General features: G+C 44.8%; 1 protein-coding gene across 1 annotated transcript in view; it reads left to right on the top strand.

Moving 5' to 3' along the window:
- The window catches only part of LOC125159545 (neuroblastoma breakpoint family member 6-like protein), a 30,213-nt gene extending 26,817 nt beyond the window's left edge, over window positions 1-3,396 (top strand). The window contains exon 9 of the mRNA XM_047848038.1: window positions 3,276-3,396. Coding sequence (XP_047703994.1) covers window positions 3,276-3,280 — 5 coding nt within the window. The 3' untranslated portion in view covers window positions 3,281-3,396. The remainder of the gene's footprint in view (window positions 1-3,275) is intronic.
- Window positions 3,397-22,510: the final 19,114 nt, after the last annotated feature.

Consider the following 22,510-nt stretch of genomic DNA (forward strand, 5'->3'; position numbering starts at 1 on the left):
AAGTTCCATCCTAGAGGTCTCTGTTTAGAATACACAGGGAGAAACAGAGTATCTACATGGAACTGGTAGGTTTCAGATAACTCCGCTCTCATTTTGGCTTTTGTTTGTTTTTCCTGAAAAATTCCTTATATTTGAAAATAAGTACCCATTGACTTGTCTTTTGCAAGCAGCTATAAAAGCAGGGCATCTTATTCTGAAGCTTTGAAACACATAAAGTAGCCTTAAACTTACTAGATTTCCAGGCTAGAAGGCTGATTTGTGTAAGAAGGACAAACCCTGGGTGGCAGTGTCACAGATCAGGAATTCTACGTTCTCTCTTATCCGGCAAGAGAACGAATGCAGAAATGAAAACGAGAGAGGCAAATGTCTGGGAGGAGACAAGAGCCCCAAACGGGGATTTCCTCTCTGTATTGAGCTCTCAAGATTTTACATGTGGTGAATGTGCAGAAGGAAACCATCAGATAGTAACCATCAACCTGTGTTACATGTAAGAAGCAAAGGGTCTGGGGGGCAAGTGGCGTTTGAAGTTGTGATCAAAGCACAATAAGATACTAGTGCCAGATGGAAAGTAGTTTCCTGTAGGGGATATAACTAATTAGCCGTCTTCTTTAAGATTGATGGAGCGTGCAGCTTTAAGGATAGCAAGTTACTCGTGATCCCATTATAATATCTCGCTAGCTAACCTTGGGTGCTTTGGCCTGTGGAGGCGGCTTTCCACCCTAAGCCTTTTTAACCCATTTATCTAGGTGTAAGGAATTCTTGAACTTCCCTCCCATGTGGCAGGAAAGGATCCTTTAGATAGGTGTGTACAGCAGACTAGTGACTTACATTTTCTTGTACCAGTAGGTAGTATTGAGGACTGTCACACCCTTCTGTAAGGGGGAGTCCAGGACTCAGCCGTTCAGTCTCCCATGTTTTACAGTCCATTTCCTTCAAAATTATTCACATTGAAACATTTCAAACCTACAGAAAAGTTGGAAGAATACAACTAACACCTGTATTCTGTTCATCTGAATTCAACAATTAACATTCATTTGCTTTTTCTGTCTACATGCACCCATACCTGCATTCCTATTGCTTTAGTAAATGTAAGCCCACTTCGCGCCTAAATACTTCAGCATGTATTTCCTGATATTAAGGGCATTATCCTATACAACAATAATACAATTCAATTATCAAATCTAAGTACAATATTAATCCAGTAATGTTACCTAATATATGCTGCAGATATAATTTTCCCTTTGTTTAAAAAATGTTCTATCTATATAAACATGTATGTGTATACATACAGATGCATTTAACATCTGTGTCTATATCATGTAAATATGAGAGAGAGATTAAGGAGTAGGAGTGTGTATTGTGGTACTGATATTTCCCCAGGATCTAATTAAAGTTCCTAAATTGCACTTCCATCCTTACTACCTGGAACTGTCCCCCGATGTCTTTGTTTTTGTTGTTGTTGTTTTTTTTAATTTTATTTTTAATTTTTTTAAATTTACATCCAAATTAGTTAGCATATAGTGCAACAATGATTTCAGGAGTAGATTCCTTAGTGCCCCTTCCCCATTTAGCCCATCTCCCCTCCCACAACCCCTCCAGTAACCCTCAGTATCTTCTCCATATTTATGAGTCTTCTGTTTTGTCCCCCTCCCTGTTTTTGTATTTTTGTTTCCCTTCCCTTATGTGTTCATCTGTTTTGTCTCTTAAAGTCCTCATATGAGTAAAGTCATATGATTTTTGTCTTTCTCTAATTTCACTTAGCATAATACCCTCCAGTTCCATCCACATAGTAGCAAATGGCAAGATTTCATTCTTTTTGATTGCCAAGTAATACTCCATTGTATATATATACCACTTCTTCTTTATCCATTCATCCATCAATGGACATTTGGGCTCTTTCCATATTTTGGCTGCTATAAACATGGGGGTACATGTGTCCCTTTGAAACAGCACACCCATATCCCATGGATAAACACCTAGTAGTGCAATTGCTGGGTCGTAGGGTAGTTCTATTTTTAGTTTTTTGAGGAACCTCCATACTGTTTTCCAGAATGGCTGTACCAGCTTGCATTCCCATGTTTTTGTTGTTTCTGATGGCATTCCATTTTTGAAGAGGACAGCCTAGTTATCTTGTTCAATATCCTACCTTCTGATCAAACCAACATTTCTGAAAAGAACAACACATTAAGTATTTGTGTTTTCTATAGCATCCTGTCCAGAAGTAAGCTAAGAACAAAGCAACAAAATGTGAATACTCTTACAGAGGAAATATGAAAGGAAATGCATCTGCCAGCAGGGTGAGCACTCTGTGTTGTGGCAGCAATAACCTCGGCTCCGATCCAAAATGTAGCGTCTGGTGTCTGTCTGAACAGCAACTGACTCATCTTTCAGTTCGCTTTCAATCCCCAGCACTGGCTGTGACCCTGTTTTGCCACCAGGGATTTACCACTGACTCGTGGTCAGAAGGGAAGGAAAACCCACCCACAGTAAACACTCCTAGAGCCAGGTGTGTGGGAAACCTGGCTGTGCTCCACGTCTGCGCATGTGCAGAAGCTACTACAAAATGCTTCCTCTCAGGGAGTCTTGTCTGTCATTTCCGTTGATGAAATGGTGCTGTTGTAGCTGTTTTTCTGGTTGAGATATTTAAAATTATGGGGGCTTTTTAGGAGAAATGAGTATGAGCTTCGCGTGTTTTAATTAAAATCCAAACTCCTTGCCATAGGTCTCTATGTCTCCATTCCCTATCAATATGGACACTGTTTTGTTTTGGGTTTTTTTTTGATATCTATTTTTGAGAGAGAGAGAGAGAGCACAGGCGGGCAAGGGGCAGAGAGAAAGGGAGACACAGAATCTGAGGCAGGCTCCAAGCTGTCAGCACAGAGCTCATCGTGGGGCTCAAACTCACGAACTGTGAGATCATGACCTGAGCTGAAGTCGGACGCTTAACTGACTGAGCTACCCAGGCACCCTATATAGGTACTAGTTCTAACACCATTTATTGAATCTATTTCCTTCCCTCATTAACTATTTTTTATGAAAACCAGTTGACCAAGTAGATGTCAATTTCAGGGCTCTCAGTTCAGCCTATTTGTGTACCCTGCTGCCACTAGCACATTGCCTCGCCTACCATAACTTCTCGTAAGTCCTAAATCAGGTAGCACAAGTCCTCTAGTTCTGCTCTTCTTTTTCAACAGCTCAATTCTGAAAAAATTTAAAACTCTATGTAACAGTCACAAAGATTAAGATGTGCTGGCATTTCATTCCTCTCATTTCAGTGTAGGACACATGCCCTCCTATGCACTGGTTGACTCTCGTGGTCAAAGATTCTCTATCGGACCCTCTGGGAAGAATAAATCTGTTGTCTGAAGTCTGAGGAAGAGGCTAAGTGTCTACACCACTCAGCAGAGTCTGGATTTTTCCTGAACAAAAAAAATTTAGATCACTTTTCTGGCCTTTGATTTTAGGAACCGTTTACTATGAAATAAAGCCTTGTGTTATTTACACTTTTTCTTTCTAGCAACATAGGGGCCTACGGAAGATCTCTAATTGGCTAACCTGAGTGTGAGATCTGATGTTGCAAATTGGAGATTTAAGAAAAGACTTGACTTTTGGGGCGCCTGGGTGTCTCAGTTGACTAAGCGTCCAACTTCGGCTCAGGTCATGATCTCATGGTTCGTGGGTGCTGACAGCTCAGAGCCTGGAGCCTGCTTCAGATTCTGTGTCTCCCTTTCTCTCTGCCTCTCCACCTCTTGTGCTCTCTCTCTCTCTCAAATATAAAGATGCATTAAAAAATTAAAAAAGAGACAACTTTTTTCTAAATATAAGAGGATGAAAGAGAGGCAAACATGCTGAGTGGAAAGAATAGTCTGGAATCAAAACACTAACGTTAGGATTTGGCACTGAATGTCAGATTTTGAGAAAGTGAGAGAATAGACTAGGAAAGAAAAAAAGATCTAGGAAAAAGATCTTTTCCTTAGTGGAAACAACAGATAATTAGGGTCCCTTTTATGACAGTGTTCATTTGCTAATATATAATTCTTCTTTTCCATCTTTGTAAATGTGATACTGTTGAGCTTAGTGTGTTATATGTTTTTCTGGAATGTATATGTTTATTATTTTTTAAGTAAGCTGTACACCCAACATGGGACTTGAACTCATGACCTTGAGATCGAGAGTGCCAGGCCCTACTGACTGTTAGTCAGGTGCCCCTGGAATGTATATTTTTAAAAAATGACTATTATACTTCAAATATTCATCTGTGAACCTCCTAACCTCATACATGGCCCTATCTACTGTACATTGAGAGTAAAATGGGTCCCACCTGGGGATGTACCTGGGAAAGTGCAATTAAAATTAAGGAGAGGGGTTGTGAGGGTATCAAGAATGATAGCTTTCCTTAATGTAGCAGTTTTCCTACTTCCTTCACACCTGATCTTCCCTTCCTTCCTCCCTCTCTTCCTCCCTTCAAAAGTTTAAGTAATTGCTACACTCACCCCGGGGCTCGAACTTGACCTGGAGATCAAGAATCACATGCTCCTTCAACTGAGCCATCCAGGGGCCTCCTTTCTTCTTTAAGGGCAAATGAAAAAAGTATTCAGTTGCACCCTTGGAATCCATAGAAATCCTGGCTAAGGAAGTTCAAGGCAAGATTGGGGATTGCCTACTCACTGGTAGCCTGACCAAGGTTGTCTGTCTGTTTACTTTGGCAAGGAGACTCAACTCACTTTCACCAGACATGGGAAGACAAGGATCCAGATGAGGTTGATTTATGGTAACTTTAGGTCCTGAAATCTCACAGGCTTTCTTCCCTTCCTAACAGGAGGGAATGGCAGCCTTTCTTTCTGGCCAGGACTCTTTTGGGGCCCCTTGTGGACATGTCCGAGGTAGCAGCTGGCTTCTCCTATGTGTCTCTCCCAATCTGGTTGTTTTGAATGACCAGAAGTGACCCACGACATAACTCCCTGCCTGTGGGACCGAAAGGCTCTGGAGAGCAGCGCAAGCCACAGAGACTACAATCAGCGAGGTTGCTGATCATTCACTTGCTCCCTGGGTTTCAGGTAAAGAACAAAGTGCTATCTCTGTATCTTCTCTGCAGGCTAAACTGAAAGAAGTGTGAGGTTCCAAAAGGGTCATGAAGAACCTTGCTGAGTTGACTCAAACTCCAGCCTGGCCTGGAAGGCCAGGCTTGAATGAGGCTGATTTTAGGATAAACGCAAAGAAAAGGAGCAAAGGTAGCATAGCCCAAAGATGCTGAGACTAAAGTCTCAAATCTTAATCTCTGAATGAGCTCAGGGCCAAGACTTGAATCAGTTTCCCACATTTATGAAGAAGGTTATTAACCCCAATTCAGACAAGGGGCAGGAGTTTATCAGTGGTTCTTAATAGAGGGTCATCTTGCCCAGCCCCGCCCCTTTTCCCACTAGGACATTTGGCAATGTCTAGAAACTTTGGATTATCACGACTTGAGGATGTGTTTGGCTTCTACTGGCATTGAGTACACAGGGAAGCCCCAGCCTCCAGTGCACCAAAATGGCATAGAATTCATGGGAAACCCCTCCACAAGGAAGAATTACCGTATCAGTGGTGCAATGTTGAGAACCCCTGGTGTAGATCAATGTCCCCACTTTATCTACAAGACAACACTAATTACCAACTTAATGGACATGGAGTCTGAGGAAAGCTGGTGTCAGAACGAACTCAGAGTTTGGCAGGGGCACACGGGAGGATCTCGGCATCAATTAAGTTGGGAGAGCTGGCAGGGGCGGCAGGCTGTAGGGGAAGGACACAGAATCCAGTTCAGGGCAGCCGAGGCTTCCTTGAAAGCCGTCATCGCCTCTGTCGAGGCTTCCTTGAAAGCCGTCATCGCCTCTGTCGCTGCAAGTCCTTTGGGGGATGTTGGGGACCGCTGGGGCTCACGCTGGGGTGCCTCCCCTCCCGCCTCGCCTCATCGCGGAGACCTTCTGTCCTCACGGGGCAGTCTGGAAAAGTCTGGGTTGTGGACAAAGGCTGGTTATATACTACGAAGTTGGAGAGGTAAAGACAAAAGGGAGGCCTCCAGGGGGACTTTGCTGTGCTAAAGAGGACTCCGGAGATACCTGAGGCCTTGCTATTGTCCAGCTAAGGTGGTTTTTCCCTCTAGCAAAGCATTAGCATTAAGACAGTAGGGAGTTCCTGGGAAACTTTTTAGTATCAGTCAATGGGCTGCAGGTTATAAGGAGACTTAATTTCCTGCCATTTCCTTCTGCCTTTGTTCCCCATATCTCTGTGGAGAGGCGATGTTGGGGCTCCAGGAAACTGAGTCTCTAGGTTTCTAGACATTAGGCTATTGATAAGATTGCCTTTTTCTTGTAATTTACTGAGATATTTGCAAATGGATGGAGACCCAAGTCCTGTATGACTGTGATCTCTATCAGCTGGCCATTTGTTTTCTTTCCTTTCCTTTGTCCTGGGGCAGCCAGGAGTGCCTGAGAAATGTAACACACATCCAATGAAGTGGGGTAGCTTGCACTCTGTCCTCAGTCTATCCCATGATCCCTCATCAGAAGGACGGCACCCCCCAAGGATGGGTGAGCTCAACTCTAACGGAGGCGCAATTAATCCGCGGGTGCGAGAAAACTAGCCCTGGCGATGCACTGGCTGGGACTTGGAGCTCTTCCCCACCTTGGCCTGGGCTAGATTCTCGGTAAGGTCATGTTTTGGCCATGTCTCCCTTCAAGGAGGAATTCTCTTCATCCCTGGGTTGCCAGCGTGTTGCAAGACGCAGATGCAGAAGCGGCTCCACGGCCAGTCCCAAAGCTCCAGTGATGAAGGCCGGATGGTGGTGATGTCGGTCCCAGGGTCGCTTCTCAAACTCCTCGCCAACAATCCAGGTCCTCAGGCTTGCGGAAGGAGGCCCTCCTGCCTGCGCGCGCTCTTTCCCCCTGGGGTCCTCCTCTTCTCTCCTATCTCCGTGCCGCACATGGCTATCTCCGTTCCGCACTCTATTCCACACTACCGGGCAGCGTGTCCACACTTACATGCCACCCGCAGAGATGCAAACACCCACGGGGTTCTGGCCGAGCCTGTGCTCTTGCTGTCACCGCCCCCAAGGCGCGCTGCGGGCTGTGAATGACAGTCCCAGCCTCCGTTCCTCCCCTGGAGATATGCTGGTCCACCGAGCATCGTTGGTTCTCTTTGCGTGTAAACTGCTGATTGGGCGTTGGGAAGAGGTGCCTGGAGAAGATCTGGAGGAAGGGAGGGAGGTGAGCGGTGGGTGAGATCCACGTGCACAGGTGCGGGCTGCGGTTGTCCTCGGGTCGTCCCCTCTCCTGAAACAGGACAAACTTTTGTACACCCTAGCCAACAGTGTTGTGCGGTAAATACATATTTCTCAACACATTTAGATATCGATTTTTTTCCTGCCTTATTCTCTTTCCTCTTCTTGAACTCTAAATATATTAGAACTTTTGATATTGCCCTATATAGGTTGCTACAGTTCTGTATTTTTCAATTCTTTTTCTTTGTGCTTCAGGTAGGATTGATGAGGGACCATACCGCAAGCTGGGAGCCAAACACGAGCTAGCACAACTTCCCCCACCCCCAAGGTGGGGTATGTGTGATATTCCTCAGGCACTCCTGGCTGCCCAAGAACAAAAAAAAAAGGGGGGGGGGGAACAAACGGTTAACAGAAATCACAGTCATACAGGACATGCGTCTCCATCAGTTTACAAATGTCTTAGTAAATGACAAGAAAATAGCGATCTTATCAATAGCCTAATCTCAACAAACCTATAGTTTCCTGGAGCACCTAATATCACCTTCCTCTGCTTAGTGATGTGGGAAACAAAGGCAAGAAGGAAATGGCAGGTAAAATTAAGTTTCTTTATAACCTGAGCCCAGTGAGGCAAATATAGAATATAACACTTCTCCAGGGACTCCTATTGTCCTAATGTTAATGCCCCTGGCATCTTAGGAGTCTTCTTGTAGCATATCAAAAGGGCTCCCTTTCGTCTTTACCTCCCCGAACTCAATAGTATATAACCAGTCTCTCTTTACAACCCCAGTGCTGCTCTTTCTTCCCAAGGGTCCTGTCCCCATGCTTTAATAAAGTCACTTTTTAAAAAAATGTTTATTTTTGAGAGGGAGAGAGAGCATCAGTGGGGACCAGGGCAGAGAAAGAGACAGAATCCAAAGCAGGCTCCAGGCTCTGAGCTGCCAGCACAGAGCCTGCTGTTGTTGCATCCACACGACTCCTGAAACAGAATGCTATGGGCACCAGTGACAGTCACAGCAAAGTTTATTGCAACAAGAGGCAAGGCCAACCGATCGGGATCAACACTCTTGATCAGAGTGCGGCCTCAAACAGCCAGCATAGAGTTTTTATAGCCCCAACCACATTGTCTTAGCATATGGGAACAACATAAAGGAACAAGTTCCAGGATGTGGGTGTTTATTCTAGACATTCTGTCGTTAAGGCCCCTTTGTCTTGTTAATGAATCAATCCCTTGATTCATTATTAGGGACTAAGGGGACATAATTGGATCTAATCATCATAATTTTTACTTCACCAACTCGTCTGTTGACATACTGTACTACCCAATTGATAATGCACTGGCCGATAGTTAACCCAAGAAGTAACAATAGCAGCGGCCCAGCTATGGCGGTGAGCAACAATATGAGCCAGGGGGACCAAGAGAACAAGCTTTGGTACCAATTATTCTTGGCCTGTCTGTCCTGTTCTCTAGCTCTAAGGTTATCTCTGACCAGGCTGAGAGTGTCTCGGATTACTCCAGAATTATTGGCATAAAAACAGCATGTTTCCCTGAGGGCCATGCAAAGGCCTCCCTCCTTCATAAAGAGTAAATCAAGTCCTCTTCTGTTCTGCAATACAACCTCGGCTAAAGAATCTACCTGTTGTTCTAGCCGAGAGATTGAAGTTTCCAAGTAGCCTAGGTCTAGGTCTACTTGCTTGCTCAAGGTTTTGAAATTTTGGTCTCCTACGATGAGTCCAGAAGTTCTAACAGCTGTGGATCCCGCAATTCCTAGTCCCACCAGAAGTGGAATAAGGATTGGGGCTGCCCTTTTTGTCCTGGATTGTCCTTCTAATAGAAGTAAATGTTCTCTCCCTGCCTCTCCGCTCTATAGGTATATTTGCAGGAGAATATGAACTAGGATACAAATCTCTAGGGTGCCGACTCCAAAGTACGCAGCTGCAATGCAGGGGATAATTCCTGATGAGCAAGCAAACCAGGCTCCAGTAGGGGCTCAGTATGCTATATCTTGGGCGCTATCGGTATCTGAACTACTTGGAATGTACACTTCTGCACAAGAGTTTTTGTAAGGGGAGGTCTGCCAATTATATTCTTGGGACACTATGCACCAACTCTGCCTTTGGAGGTCTCCTAGCGTTAAAATTGGTCGCGAACCCCAAGGGCACAATGACATGCTTGGATTTTGCAATTTTATGACATGTTTTTCTATGTCTTGTCCAATGCTAGCATTTGTAGCCATTCCCACATAATATGAGGGTTTAGGGTTTAAACACAGCCAACAATCTTGTACAATCTCGGTGTGAGATGAATTCAGCCAGGCATACATAGAATTTACTACATCTAACCAATGTGTCTCGGGGGGAATGGGTTTTGGAGATGACTTGTAGTCGGTAATTCTGACTTTGTGGGGGCACCCGATTGCAGGGTAGGTTGGGAAGGGACAGTCAGAAGGAGCGGGGGGATAAAATCATGTCCTTGTTTGGCCTTATTGGATTGGGTGGAATTCTTCTCTTAACCGTCTGTATAGTAAAGGAAGTTCCCTTATCAACTCCTGAAGTGTACATCTGGAGACCCCAAGTGTGTCCGGTGTCCCAAAAGGAGGGGAAAGTACTGGAAATAGAAACCTTTTTTAAACATACTTTTTGTTGGGGTACAGGTTCCTGGGATCTCATATTGGGGTTTCGGGATTCTAAGGAGAGTAAGTAGGGGGTCAAGGCCCTGTCCTGCTAGCCAGGGGGCTAGCGTCTCACAACCCCACTTGGCTCAGTGGTACTGACCCTCTCCTTCACATTCATCTTTTTTACCTGCTGGGCAGCCGTACATCCCTGTTAAACCTGCCAATTTTTGTTCTTGATCCCTGTGTCCACATCCATAAGTAGTCATATAGGGGTTTTCTGGGACTGGAGGAACAAAACCCATTGGCTGTTTATAATTAGTAATTAAAGTTCCCTATGATTCACCCACTAGGTCACATAAGTCAAACAAAAAACAGGGCATAGTGGAGGAGGTATTAGACGCTACTACCTTTCCCGTGACTGTGTCCCTGAGTTGCCATCAGTATGGCCAAAAGATAGGGGGTGCAATCCCATACAGTTTCCCAAGCTTATCATTAAACAAACCCAGGCAATTATTATTATGCCCGCATTAGTCTTATCTTTAAAGGATCCTCTGGGTGCCTTTGGACCTTCCATTGCTGTTTGTTCTCTGGTTCCATATCAGCCTGGGGTGTTTCTGCCCTCACGCAGTTTTCTTAACCTGAGAGTGAAGAATCCAGGTTCTGACACCGTCTATCTTCATGGCCGTGGGTGTAGTCAGGATCACGGTGTGCGGTCCTTTCCAGCGGGGCTCCAGGGTTTTAAGCTCATGCCTCTTGACCCAGACTAAGTCTCCTGGTTGAAAGGGGTGGGGAAGAACAGGAGGATGAGTGAAGGCTTCTTTTAAGTCCCCGGTTATTTCCTTTTGTACATGTTGCAGGGCCATGAATGAAGCCAGCAAGTGGTCCTGTTCCAGCTGTTCCTTTACGTCGTCTCCTAGCCTCAGTAGGATAGGTGGAGGTCTGCCAAATAAAATTTTGTAAGGGGAAAATCCCTTGACAAATGGAGTACAACACGCTCGCAAAAGGGCAAAAGGCAGAACATCAACCCAATTTTCCCCCCATCTCAAGGCACAATTTGGTTAAGTTACAATTTGTAAGGTAACTTCAGGATCCTGAACCCACTTTTGTCCCAGTATCATACGTCCCCCTTTTCTTGAAAACCACTCTAAATCTTTACGAGTGTAACTGGGCTCTGGCAGAAGCAAGGGCTCTATTAAGATCGGTAGCACCAAAGAACCTTTACTTTTTAGTTAGGGCAGCTTCTCGGGCTGCCACCTCAGCAAGGCGGTTTCTGACTGCCTCTAGGGAGTCGCCTTTTTGATGTCCTGGGCAGTGAATGATCCTGAGTCTCGCAGGCTCCCTGATGGCTGCTAGAAGGTCTAGAATTTCAGCTTTATTTATTTTTTCAATATATGAAGTTTATTGTCAAATTGGTTTCCATACAACACCCAGTGCTCATCCCAAAAGGTGCCCTCCTCTCCCACCCTCCCCTCCCTCCCACCCTCCCATCCCCTCCTCCCCACCCTCCCCTCCCTCCCACCCCCCATCAACCCTCAGTTCTCAGTTTTTAAGAGTCTCTTATGCTTTGGCTCTCTCCCACTCTAACCTCTTTTTTTTTTCCTTCCTCTCCTCCATGGGTTTCTGTTAAGTTTCTCAGGATCCACATAAGAGTGAAAACATATGGTATCTGTCTTTCTCTGTATGGCTTATTTCACTTAGCATCACACTCTCCAGTTCCATCCACATTGCTACAAAGGGCCATATTTCATTCTTTCTCATTGCCATGTAGCACTCCATTGTGTATATAAACCACAATTTCTTTATCCATTCATCAGTTGATGGACATTTAGGCTCTTTCCATAATTTGGCTATTGTTGAGAGTGCTGCTATAAACATTGGGGTACAAGTGCCCCTATGCATCAGTACTCTTGTATCCCTTGGGTAAATTCCTAGCAGTGCTACGGCTGGGTCATAGGGTAGGTCTATTTTTAATTTTGGAGGGAACCTCTACACTGCTTTCCAGAGCGGCTGTATCAGTTTGCCTTCCCACCAACAGTGCAAGAGGGTTCCCATTTCTCCACATCCCCTCCAGCATTTATAGTCTCCTGATTTGTTCATTTTGGCCACTCTGACTGGCATGAGGTGATACCTGAGTGTGGTTTTGATTTGTATTTCCCTGATGAGGAGCAACGTTGAGCATCTTTTCATATGCCTGTTGGCCATCTGAATGTCTTCTTTAGAGAAGTGTCTATTCATGTTTTCTGCCCATTTCTTCACTGGGTTATTTGGTTTTTTGGGTGTGCGGTTTGGTGAGCTCCTTATAGATTTTGGATACTAGCCCTTTGTCCAATATGTCATTTGCAAATATCTTTTCCCATTCCATTGGTTGCCTTTTAGTTTTGTTGGTTGTTTCCTTTGCTGTGCAGAAGCTTTTTATCTTCAAAAGGTCTCAGTAGTTCATTTTTGCTTTTAAGTCCCTTGCCTTTGGGGATGTGTCAAGTAAGAAACTGCTATGGCTGAGGTCAGAGAGGTCTTTCCCTGCTTTCTCCTCTAAGGTTTTGATGGTTTCCTGTCTCACATTCAGGTCCTTTATCCATTTTGAGTTTATTTTTGTGAATGGTGTGAGAAAGTGGTCTAGTTTCAACCTTCTGCATGTTGCTGTCCAGTTCTCCCAGCACCATTTGTTAAAGAGACTGTCTTTTTTCCATTGGATATTCTTTCCTGCTTTGTCAAAGATTAGTTGGCCTTACGTTTGTGGGTCTAGTTCTGGGGTTTCTATTCTCTTCCATTGGTCTATGTGTCTGTTTTTGTGCCAATACCATGCTGTCTTGATGATTATAGCTTTGTAGTAGAGGCTAAAGTCTGGGATTCTGATGCCTCCTGCTTTGGTCTTCTTTTTCAAAATTACTTTGGCTATTCGAGGCCTTTGGTTCCATATGAATTTTAAGATTGTTTGTTCTAGCTTCGAGAAGAATGCAATTTTGATTGGGATTGCATTGAATGTGTAGATAGCTTTGGATAGTATTGACATTTTGACAATATTTGTTCTTCCAATCCATGAGCACGGAATGTTTTTCCATTTCTTTATATCTTCTTCAATGTCCTTCATAAGCTTTCTATACTTTTCAGCATACAGATCTTTTACATCTTTGGTTAGATTTATTCCTAGGTATTTTATGCTTCTTGGTGCAATTGTGAATGGGATCAGTTTCTTTATTTGTCTTTCTGTTGCTTCATTATTAGTGTATAAGAATGCAAGTGATTTCTATACATTGATTTTGTATCCTGCAACTTTGCTAAATTCATGTTATCAGTTCTAGCAGACTTCTGGTGGAGTCTATCGGATTTTCGATGTATAATATCATGTCATCTGAAAAAAGTGAAAGCTTAACTTCATCTTTGCCAATTTTGATGCCTTTGATTTCCTTTTGTTGTCTGATTGCTGATGCTAGAACTTCCAACACTATGTTAAACACCAGCAGTGAGAGTGGACATCCCTGTCGTGTTCCTGATCTCAGGGAAAAAGCTCTCAGTTTTTCCCCATTGAGGATGATGTTAGCTGTGGGCTTTTCATAAATGGCTTTTATGATGTTTAAGTATGTTCCTTCTATCCCGACTTTCTCGAGGGTTTTTATTAAGAAAGTTGCTGAATTTTGTCAAAGGCCTTTCCTGCATCGATTGACAGGATCATATGGTTCTTATCTTTTCTTTTATTAATGTGATGTATCACGTTGATTGATTTGCGAATGTTGAACCAGCCCTGCATCGCAGGAATGAATCCCACTTGATCATGGTGAATAATTCTTTTTATATGCTGTTGAATTCGATTTGCTAGTATCTTATTGAGAATTTCTGCATCTATATTCATCAGGGATATTGGCCTGTAGTTCTGTTTTTTTACTGGGTCTCTGTCTGGTTTAGGAATCAAAGTAATACTGGCTTCATAGAATGAGTCTGGAAGTTTTCCTTCCCTTTCTGTTTTTTGGAATAGCTTGAGAAGGATAGTATTATCTCTGCTTTAAACGTCTAGTAGAACTCCCCTGGGAAGCCATCTGGTCCTGGACTCTTATTTGTTGGGAGATTTTTGATGACTGATTCAATTTCTTCACTGGTTATGGGTCTGTTCAAGCTTTCTATTTCCTCCTGATTGAGTTTTGGAAGTGTGTGGGTATTTAGGAATTTGTCCATTTCTTCCCGGTTTTCCAGTTTGTTGGCATATAATTTTTCATAGTATTCCCTGATAATTGCTTGTATTTCTGAGGGATTGGTTGTAATAATTCCATTTTCATTCATGATTTTATCTATTTGGGTCATCTCCCTTTTCTTTTTGAGAAGCCTGGCTAGAGGTTTATCAATTTTGTTTATTTTTTCAAATAACCAACTCTTGGTTTCATTGATCTGCTCTACAGTTTTTTTAGATTCTATATTGTTTATTTATGCTCTGATCTTTATTATTTCTCTTCTTCTGCTGGGTTTAGGCTGTCTTTGCTGTTCTGCTTCTATTTCCTTTAGGTGTGCTATTAGATTTTGTATTTGGGATTTTTCTTGTTTCTTGAGATTGCAATGTATTTTCCTCTCAGGACTGCCTTCGCTGCATCCCAAAGTGTTTGGATTGTTGTATTTTCATTTTCGTTTGTTTCCATGTATTTTTTAATTTCTTCTCTACTTGCCTGGTTGACCCATTCATTCTTTAGTACGGTGTTCTTTAACCTCCATGCTTTTGGAGGTTTTCCAGACTTTTTCCTGTGGTTGATTTCAAGCTTCATAGCATTGTGGTCTGAAAGTATGCATGGTATGATCTCAATTCTTGTATACTTATGAAGGGCTGTTTTGTGACCCAGTATGTGATCTATCTTGGAGAATGTTCCATGTGTACTCGAGAAGAAAGTATATTCTGTTTCTTTGGGATGCAGAGTTCTAAATGTATCTGTCAAGTCCATCTGATCCAATGTATCATTCAGGGCCCTTGTTTCTTTATTGACCGTGGTCTAGATGATCTATCCATTGTTGTAAGTGGGGTATTAAAGTCCCCTGCAACTACTACATTCTTATCAATAAGGCTGCTTATGTTTGTGAGTAATTGTTTTATATATTTGGGGGCTCCTGTATTCGGCGCATAGACATTTATAATTATTAGCTCTTCCTGATGGATAGACCCTGTGATTATTATATAATGCCCTTCTTCATCTCTTGTTACAGCCTTTAATTTAAAGTCTAGTTTGTCGGATATAAGTATGGCTACTCCAGCTTTCTTTTGACTTCCAGTGGCATGATAAATAGTTCTCCATCCCCTCACTCTCAATCTGAAGGTGTCCTCAGGTCTAAAATGAGTCTCTTGTAGACAGCAAATAGATGGGTCTTGTTTTTTTTTATCCATTCTGATACCCTATGTCTTTTGGTTGGCGCATTTAGTCCATTTACATTCAGTGTTATTATAGAAAGATACGGGTTTAGAGTCATTGTGATGTCCATAGGTTTCATGCTTGTAGCGATGTCTCTGGTACTTTGTCTCACAGGATCTCCGTTAGGATCTCTTGTAGGGCTGGTTTAGTGGTGACGAATTCCAGTTTTTGTTTGTTTGGGAAGACCTTTTTCTCTCCTTCTATTCTAAATGACAGATTTGCTGGATAAAGGATTCTCGGCTGCATATTTTTTCTCTTCATCACATTGAAGATTTCCTGCCATTCCTTTCTGGCCTGCCAAGTTTCAGTACAGAGATCCGTCACGAGTCTTATCAGTCTCCCTTTATATGTTAGAGCACATTTAATCCCTAGCTGCTTTCAGAATTTTCTCTTTATCCTGTATTTTACCAGTTTCACTATGATATGTTGTGCAGACGATTGATTCAAGTTACCTCTGAAGGGAGTTCTCTGTGCCTCTTGGATTTCAATGCCTTTTTCCTTCCCCAGATCCGGGAAGTTCTCAGCTATTATTTCTTCAAGTACACCTTCAGCACCTTTCCCTCTCTCTTCCTCCTCTGGAATACCAACTATACGTAGATTATTTCTCTTTAGTGCATCACTTAGTTCTCTAATTTTCCCCTCATACTCCTGGATTTTTTTATCTCTCTTTTTCTCAGTTTCTTCTTTTTCCATAATTTTATCTTCTAGTTCACCTATTCTCTCCTCTGCCTCTTCAATGCGAGACGTAGTTGTCTCCATTTTATTTTGCAGCTCATTGATAGCATTTTTTTAGCTCCTCCTGGCTGTTCCTTAGTCCCTTGATCTCTGTAGCAATAGATTCTCTGCTGTCCTTTATACTGTTTTCAAGCCCAGCGACTAATTTTATGACTATTATCCTAAATTCACTTTCTGTTATATTGTTTAAATCGTTTTTGATCAGTTCGTTAGCTGTCGCTATTTCCTGGAGATTCTTTTGAGGGGAATTCTTCTGTTTCGTCATTTTGGATAGTCCCTGGAGTGGTGTGGGACTTCGGGGCACTTCCCCTGTGCTGTCTTGAATAACTTACGTTGGTGGGCGGGGCGGCAGTCAGACCTGATGTCTGCCCCCACCCCACCGCTGGGGCCACAGTCAGACTGGTGTATGCCTTTTCTTCCCCTCTCCTAGGGGCGGGATTCACTGTGGGGTGGCATGGCCCGTCTGGGCTACTTGCACACTGCCAGGCTTGTGGTGCTGGGGATCTGGCGTATTAGCTGGGGTGGATCGGCAAGGTGCACAGGCGTAGGAGGGGCAGGCTCAGCTCGCTTTTCCTTCGGAGATCCGCTTTGGGAGGGGCCCTGCAGCACTGGGAGGGAGTCAGACCCACTTCTGGAGGGATGGATCCGCAGAAGCACAGCATTGGGTGTTTGTGTGGTGCAAGGAAGTTTCCTGACAGGAACTGGTTCCCTTTGGGATTTGGGCTGGGGGATGGGCGAGGGAGATGGCGCTGGCGAGTGCCTTTGTTCCCCGACAAGCTGAGCTCTGTCATCAGGGGCTCAACAACTCTCCCTCCCACTGTCGTTGTCCTCCAGCCCTCCCACTCTCTGAGCAGAGCTGTTAACTTATAACCTTCCAGATGTTAAGTCCCGCTTGCTGTCAGAACACACTCCATCCAGCCCCTCTGCTTTTGCAGGCTGCCCCTCCGCCCCGGCTCCCTCCCACCAGTCCGTGTAGTGTGCACCGCCTCTCCGCCCCTCCTACCCTCTTCCGTGGGCCTCTCGTCCTCGCTTGGCTCCAGAGAATCCGTTCTGCTAGTCTTCTGGTGGTTTTCTGGGTTATTTAGGCAGGTGTTGGTGGAATCTAAGTGATCAGCAGGACGCAGTGAGCCCAGCGTCCTCCTATGCTGCCATCTTCCTCTCTCAAGATTTGTGCTTTTTTGGCTGACACTCGGTACCCCAGTTTTTGTAGAAGATTTAAGAGTCCCTTGGTGGTGCTCAGGCATTCTGAATGAGAGGGGGGGCCGCCAGCAAGATATCATCAACATACTGCAACAGAGTTACCTGCGGTTTGGAGATTCGAAATGGTTCTAAATTCTGGTGCAAGGCTTCATTAAAAAGAGTAGGAGAGGGGCGCCTGGGTGGCGCAGTCGGTTAAGCGTCCGACTTCAGCCAGGTCACGATCTCGCGGTCCGTGAGTTCGAGCCCCGCGTCGGGCTCTGGGCTGATGGCTCAGAGCCTGGAGCCTGTTTCCAATTCTGTGTCTCCCTCTCTCTCTGCCCCTCCCCCGTTCATGCTCTGTCTCTCTCTGTCCCAAAAATAAATAAACGTTGAAAAAAAAAAATTAAAAAAAAAAAAAAAAAAAGAGTAGGAGAATTTTTGAATCCCTAGGGGAGTCGCGTCCAGGTGAGCTATCTGGCTTTTCCCTCTTCAGGATCGGTCCATTCAAATGCAAACAGTGGCTGGCTTTGTGGGGTCAGTGGGATGGCAAAGAAGGCATCTTTTAAGTCCAGAACTGTATAATACACCTGAGAAGGGGGAAGCAAACTAAGGAGAATATAAGGGTTGGGTACAGTGGGATGAATGTCCATTACCCTGGCGTTTACTGCTCTCAGGTCCTGAACTGGCCGGAAATTGGATGAGTTAGGCTTCCGGACAGGAAGAATCGGAGTGTTCCACGGCGACTTGCATGGGATCAAAATGCCCGAGTCGCACAAACTCTTGATGTGAACGGCGATTCCCCGCCTAGCCTCCCGGGACATAGGATATTGTTTCAGTCTTACTGGAAGTACGGACGCCTTAATTTCCACTATTATCGGAGCTTGATGAATCACCAGCCCAGGTGGATTGGTCTCAGCCCATACCTGGGGGAAGTCTGCCTGGAGGCTTTTAAGGAGGGGATCGACTGTATGGACACTTTCATTGGGCTCTGGAGTGAGCAGGCCCTCTTCCCCAAGTGGCACAGTCACCATGACTGTTGTTGGGCCATCCTGGCCGACTTTAACATGTATACCCCCTTTAGTGAATCTCAAAGAAGCCGTTAGTTTATGCAGTAGGTCCCTACCTAGTAATCCAGGGTAGGGGCATTCAGGCATGATTAAGAAAGAATGCGTAACAGTCTTACAGCCCATAATGGACCACTTTTTGTTCAGTGGTCCATTTACAAGTTGGAGACCCAGTCGCTCCCTGTACCAAGGTTGCTCCTCACCCGGTGGGGCCAGGATCTTGTTTTAGAACGGAAAAGGTTGCTCCAGTATCCGCCAAGAAAGTCTTAGGCTGGCCCCCTATATTAACAGTAACCAACGGCTCAGAAGGGACCACCGAGCTGCGGCCCTGTCAGTGGGAATCAACTTCCATGATAGATGCCTGGGGTGACCGAGTTTTGCACTGGGCTAAGTTGGGCAATCTTTTTTCCAATGTCCCTCTTGCTTGCAATACACACATTGGTTTTTCCCTCGTGGTGCTCTAACCTTTTGTCTTTTTTTTCTTGTCCAGACCGAAATTCTCCAGTCGCTTTGGGTCCCCTTCCCTTGCAGGCATCCAGGACAGCTGCTACCACCCTCGTCATCTTTTTTGTTTGTCTTTCTTTCTGAGAGTCCCTGTTGATAAAGACTTTTGGGGCAATTTCAACTAGTTTAGATAAATTTTTTCCTTCAACCCCATCTAATCTTTTGTAATTTCTTTCGAATGTCTGAGGCTGCCTATGAGACAAAGGCCAGGTTTAATGCCCGTCTAGTTTTAGGTGCCTCAGGGTCTACAGGGGTAAAGGTACGGTACGCCTCCATGAGCCTCTCTAAGAAGGCTGAGGGGCTCTCCTCAATTCCTTGAACTACTTTAGTTACCTTAGACATGTTTGTGGCCTGGTGGGAGGCCGCTTGGAGACCTCCCGGTAGAGTCTGGCGAAATAGGGTCAATGATCGCCTACCGTGAGGAGTGTTTGGGTCCCAATCTTCAGGGCGTGAGGAAGGAAAGACTTCCTTGAGTAAGGCGGGATCCTCAGTGGTTGCCTGTTTGGCCCCATCACCAGTTTCCGGGCCTCGTGACGGATCTTATCCCATTCCTCAGTAGTGAAGAGAACCTGCAAGAGCTGCTGGCAGTCATCCCAAGTTGGCTGATGGGTCACAAATATAGTTTCAAGGAGAGAAGTTAATGCTTGGGGTTCTTCTGAGAACGGGGGCTTTTGAAGCTTCCAATTATAAAGGTCACTAGTGGAAAAGGGTACATAAGTCATAAAGGGTCGGACATCACCCTGCAGGGGTGGCCCTGGGCCGAAGGGGTAGGGCAGCGGGAGGGGGATGGAAGGAGGTTCCTGACCCGGTGTGAGACGGGCTCAGGGGAGTATCTCAACTTAGGCTTGCCTCCTGGTCTGAAGCATCCTGACCCGTATTCTCCGGGCGAGAACTATAGGGCAGCAGGGGGTAAGTTTCTTCTTCTTCCTCCAGTGCAGACTGTAGAGGGGACGGCCGCTTAGTCCCATCAAGACTCGGACTTTGAGCTTCAAGTGGATGGCCAGTGAGCGGCAAAGCCTGTACCTTAGGGAGGCGAGAGGGAAGGAATGGTTTTAGCCAATCTGGAGGGTTTTCGATGAGGGTTCTCCATGCCTCAATATATGGGACTTGGTCTTCGTGCCTGGAATAGACAATAGCATGAACCTTATATATCAAAGTCAGGTCAAAGGACCTCTGCGGAGGCCATTCGACCTGAAAGCTGGTCCATTCTACCTCACAGAGAATTCAAAGGACCAGCTTCTTGGCGTGGAAGCTGAAAACGGAGGCAGCTCTCCTATAGTCCTGGAAATGGGTTAGTATGAGACTCAGAGGGGTGGGGGTACTCTGATTTTGACCCATGACAAAGATAGGCAAAACTGACAAGGACGCACAGTCAACAGGAAGAAAACAAGACACAAAGAGAACACAAGTTCGAGATCTCTAGGCCAGTAGGCCATGGCAGCCACCTGAAAATATGATCGTTTTTGACAAAAAAAAAATCAACCCAAATGGGGTCCACCGGCGTCCTGGTAGGAGCCCTGACTCTGCGTCTATAGCTGGTCCGGCAGACCCTCTTGAGTCATTCAAATGGCACACCCCAAGAATTCCTTACCTCTCCCAATCCCAAGCCTCCTCCCAGGGGTCAGCAGAGCAATCCGAGGAAAGGGCCCTGTTTCAGACCTTTAACTTTCCTGGCCAATGCACCAAATGTTGCATCCACACGACTCTTGAAACAGAATGCTATGGGCACCAGGGACAGTCACAGCAAAGTTTATTGCAACGAGAGGCAAGGCCAACCGATCGGGACCAACACTCTTGATCAGAGTGCGGTCCCGAACAGCCAGCGTATAGTTTTTATAGCCCCAACCACATTGTCTTAGCATATGGGAACAACATAAAGGAACAAGTTCTAGGATGTGGGTGTTTATTGTAGACATTCTGTCATTAAGGCGTAACCGGTTGACCTTCTCGACCCTGCATCTGGCGCCACTTCTTCCCGTATCTCTTAATCCCTGGAGCAATCAAGTGTTACAGAAGCAGAAAAAAGTGGTTAAGCTACAGTTGAACCCTAAGCTACAATTTAACCCTTACAACATGGGGCTTGAACTCACACACCACAGACCACGAGATCATGCCCTGAGCCAAAGTCTGACCCTTAACTGACTAAGCCACCCCGGTGCCTCCTAAAATCACCTCTTTGTTGGGGCACCTGGGTGGTGCAGTTGGTTAAGCGTCCGACTTCAGCCAGGTCACGATCTTGCGGTCCGTTGAGTTCGAGCCCCGCGTCAGGCTCTGGGCTGATGGCTCGGAGCCTGGAGCCTGTTTCCGATTCTGTGTCTCCCTCTCTCTCTGCCCCTCCCCCGTTCATGCTCTGTCTCTCTCTGTCCCAAAAAAAAAAAAAAAAAAAAAGTTGAAAAAGGAAAAAAAAAATCACCTCTTTGCACCAAAGAGGTTCTCAAGAATCCGACCACCATTCCAAAACCTCACCAGGATGATTTCTGTTTCTCTCTCTTGAGATTCATTAAATTTTTGTCATTCCATTATGCAGTTAAATCCATCCAGTGATTGTTTTTTGAGAACTTTTTCCAATTTCAGAGTTTACATTTGGTCCTTCATTTACTATTTCTATTTCCTGGTAATATTTTCTAACTATTTATTAAGATTATATTTTCCTTTACAATCTTGAGATAGTTATTTATAATTGTGACTTACTATTTCTTGCCTCCTGTTTTCAACATTTGGGTGATCTCTAGGTCAGTCTCCTATGATTGTCTTTTCTTGAGTATGGGTAGAGTAGTAACAGTGTCATTCATTAGAGTATTTGGGGTTGTATTGTGGATATCATGAATGGTACACTAGAGATTCTAGATTGTTACATATTAGAAAAGCACTGGATTTATATAAAAGCAGGCCTGGTTCATATCAAACTGTAGATTCTCTCCCTTGCAATGGATGACAGATGAAATTTCAGTCGTCACTTTAGCTTTAGTTGAACTACTTGGAGTCTGCCTGACACACATTATGCAGGAGTCAGCCAGAAACGTGGGCAGAATTTTTTACACACAACTTAGAACTTCTCTTCAGTGGCTTCCCCCCTCCCCCCGCCCCCCCCCCCCCACCCTGGGATTCCACCCCACCTCTTGATTTTTCAAGTGCTATGCTTACCCAAACATTGTCCTCTGCTCCTTTAATCCAGTAAGACAGTTTGGTTTTGTGCTGGAATTTAGATGATCCAAGTAGGGCAGACCAAGGTGTCCTCTTGGCCAAAACTTTGCAAAATGGAAAAGTCACCATGTACAGTTCTTTGTGTCTACCCGCTTTTGTTCAGTCTCCCCAGCACCTTCAGATAATCTTTTAGAAACATACTTTGTCCCCAGTTTACAGATACTATCTGCAAGAGTTACTCTGAAAAAAGTAAGCAGCCATTACCAGAAGCTTAACTCATTCTGTCAGAAATGGCAGCTTAGCATATTGGGTTTGAATCTCTGCATGGCTGTCTAAGCTTGGGCAAGCTGCTTAAATGACCTCTAAAGTCACTCCTGCCCCAAGTGTGCAAAGGAGATATGACAAAAACCAGGGTGTATAGAGGAAGATAAATTAGGGGGCACATGTAAGAGGAGCTGAGTGGGTACAGTCACACCTTTGGGAAGGGACCAGAGTAGACCACCACGATTTTTCTTCCTTCATCATTCAATTTCAGAGACACCAGATCCTTCTGGCATTTCAGCTTTGTGGTAAGCCACCACACACCTTTGCACCCAAAGAATGGTCTTGTGTGCGGAGGCTTTTGATGAAAACACA

This window comes from Prionailurus viverrinus, unplaced genomic scaffold (assembly GCF_022837055.1).
Source record: "Prionailurus viverrinus isolate Anna unplaced genomic scaffold, UM_Priviv_1.0 scaffold_50, whole genome shotgun sequence".
Taxonomy (NCBI): Eukaryota; Metazoa; Chordata; class Mammalia; order Carnivora; family Felidae; genus Prionailurus; species Prionailurus viverrinus.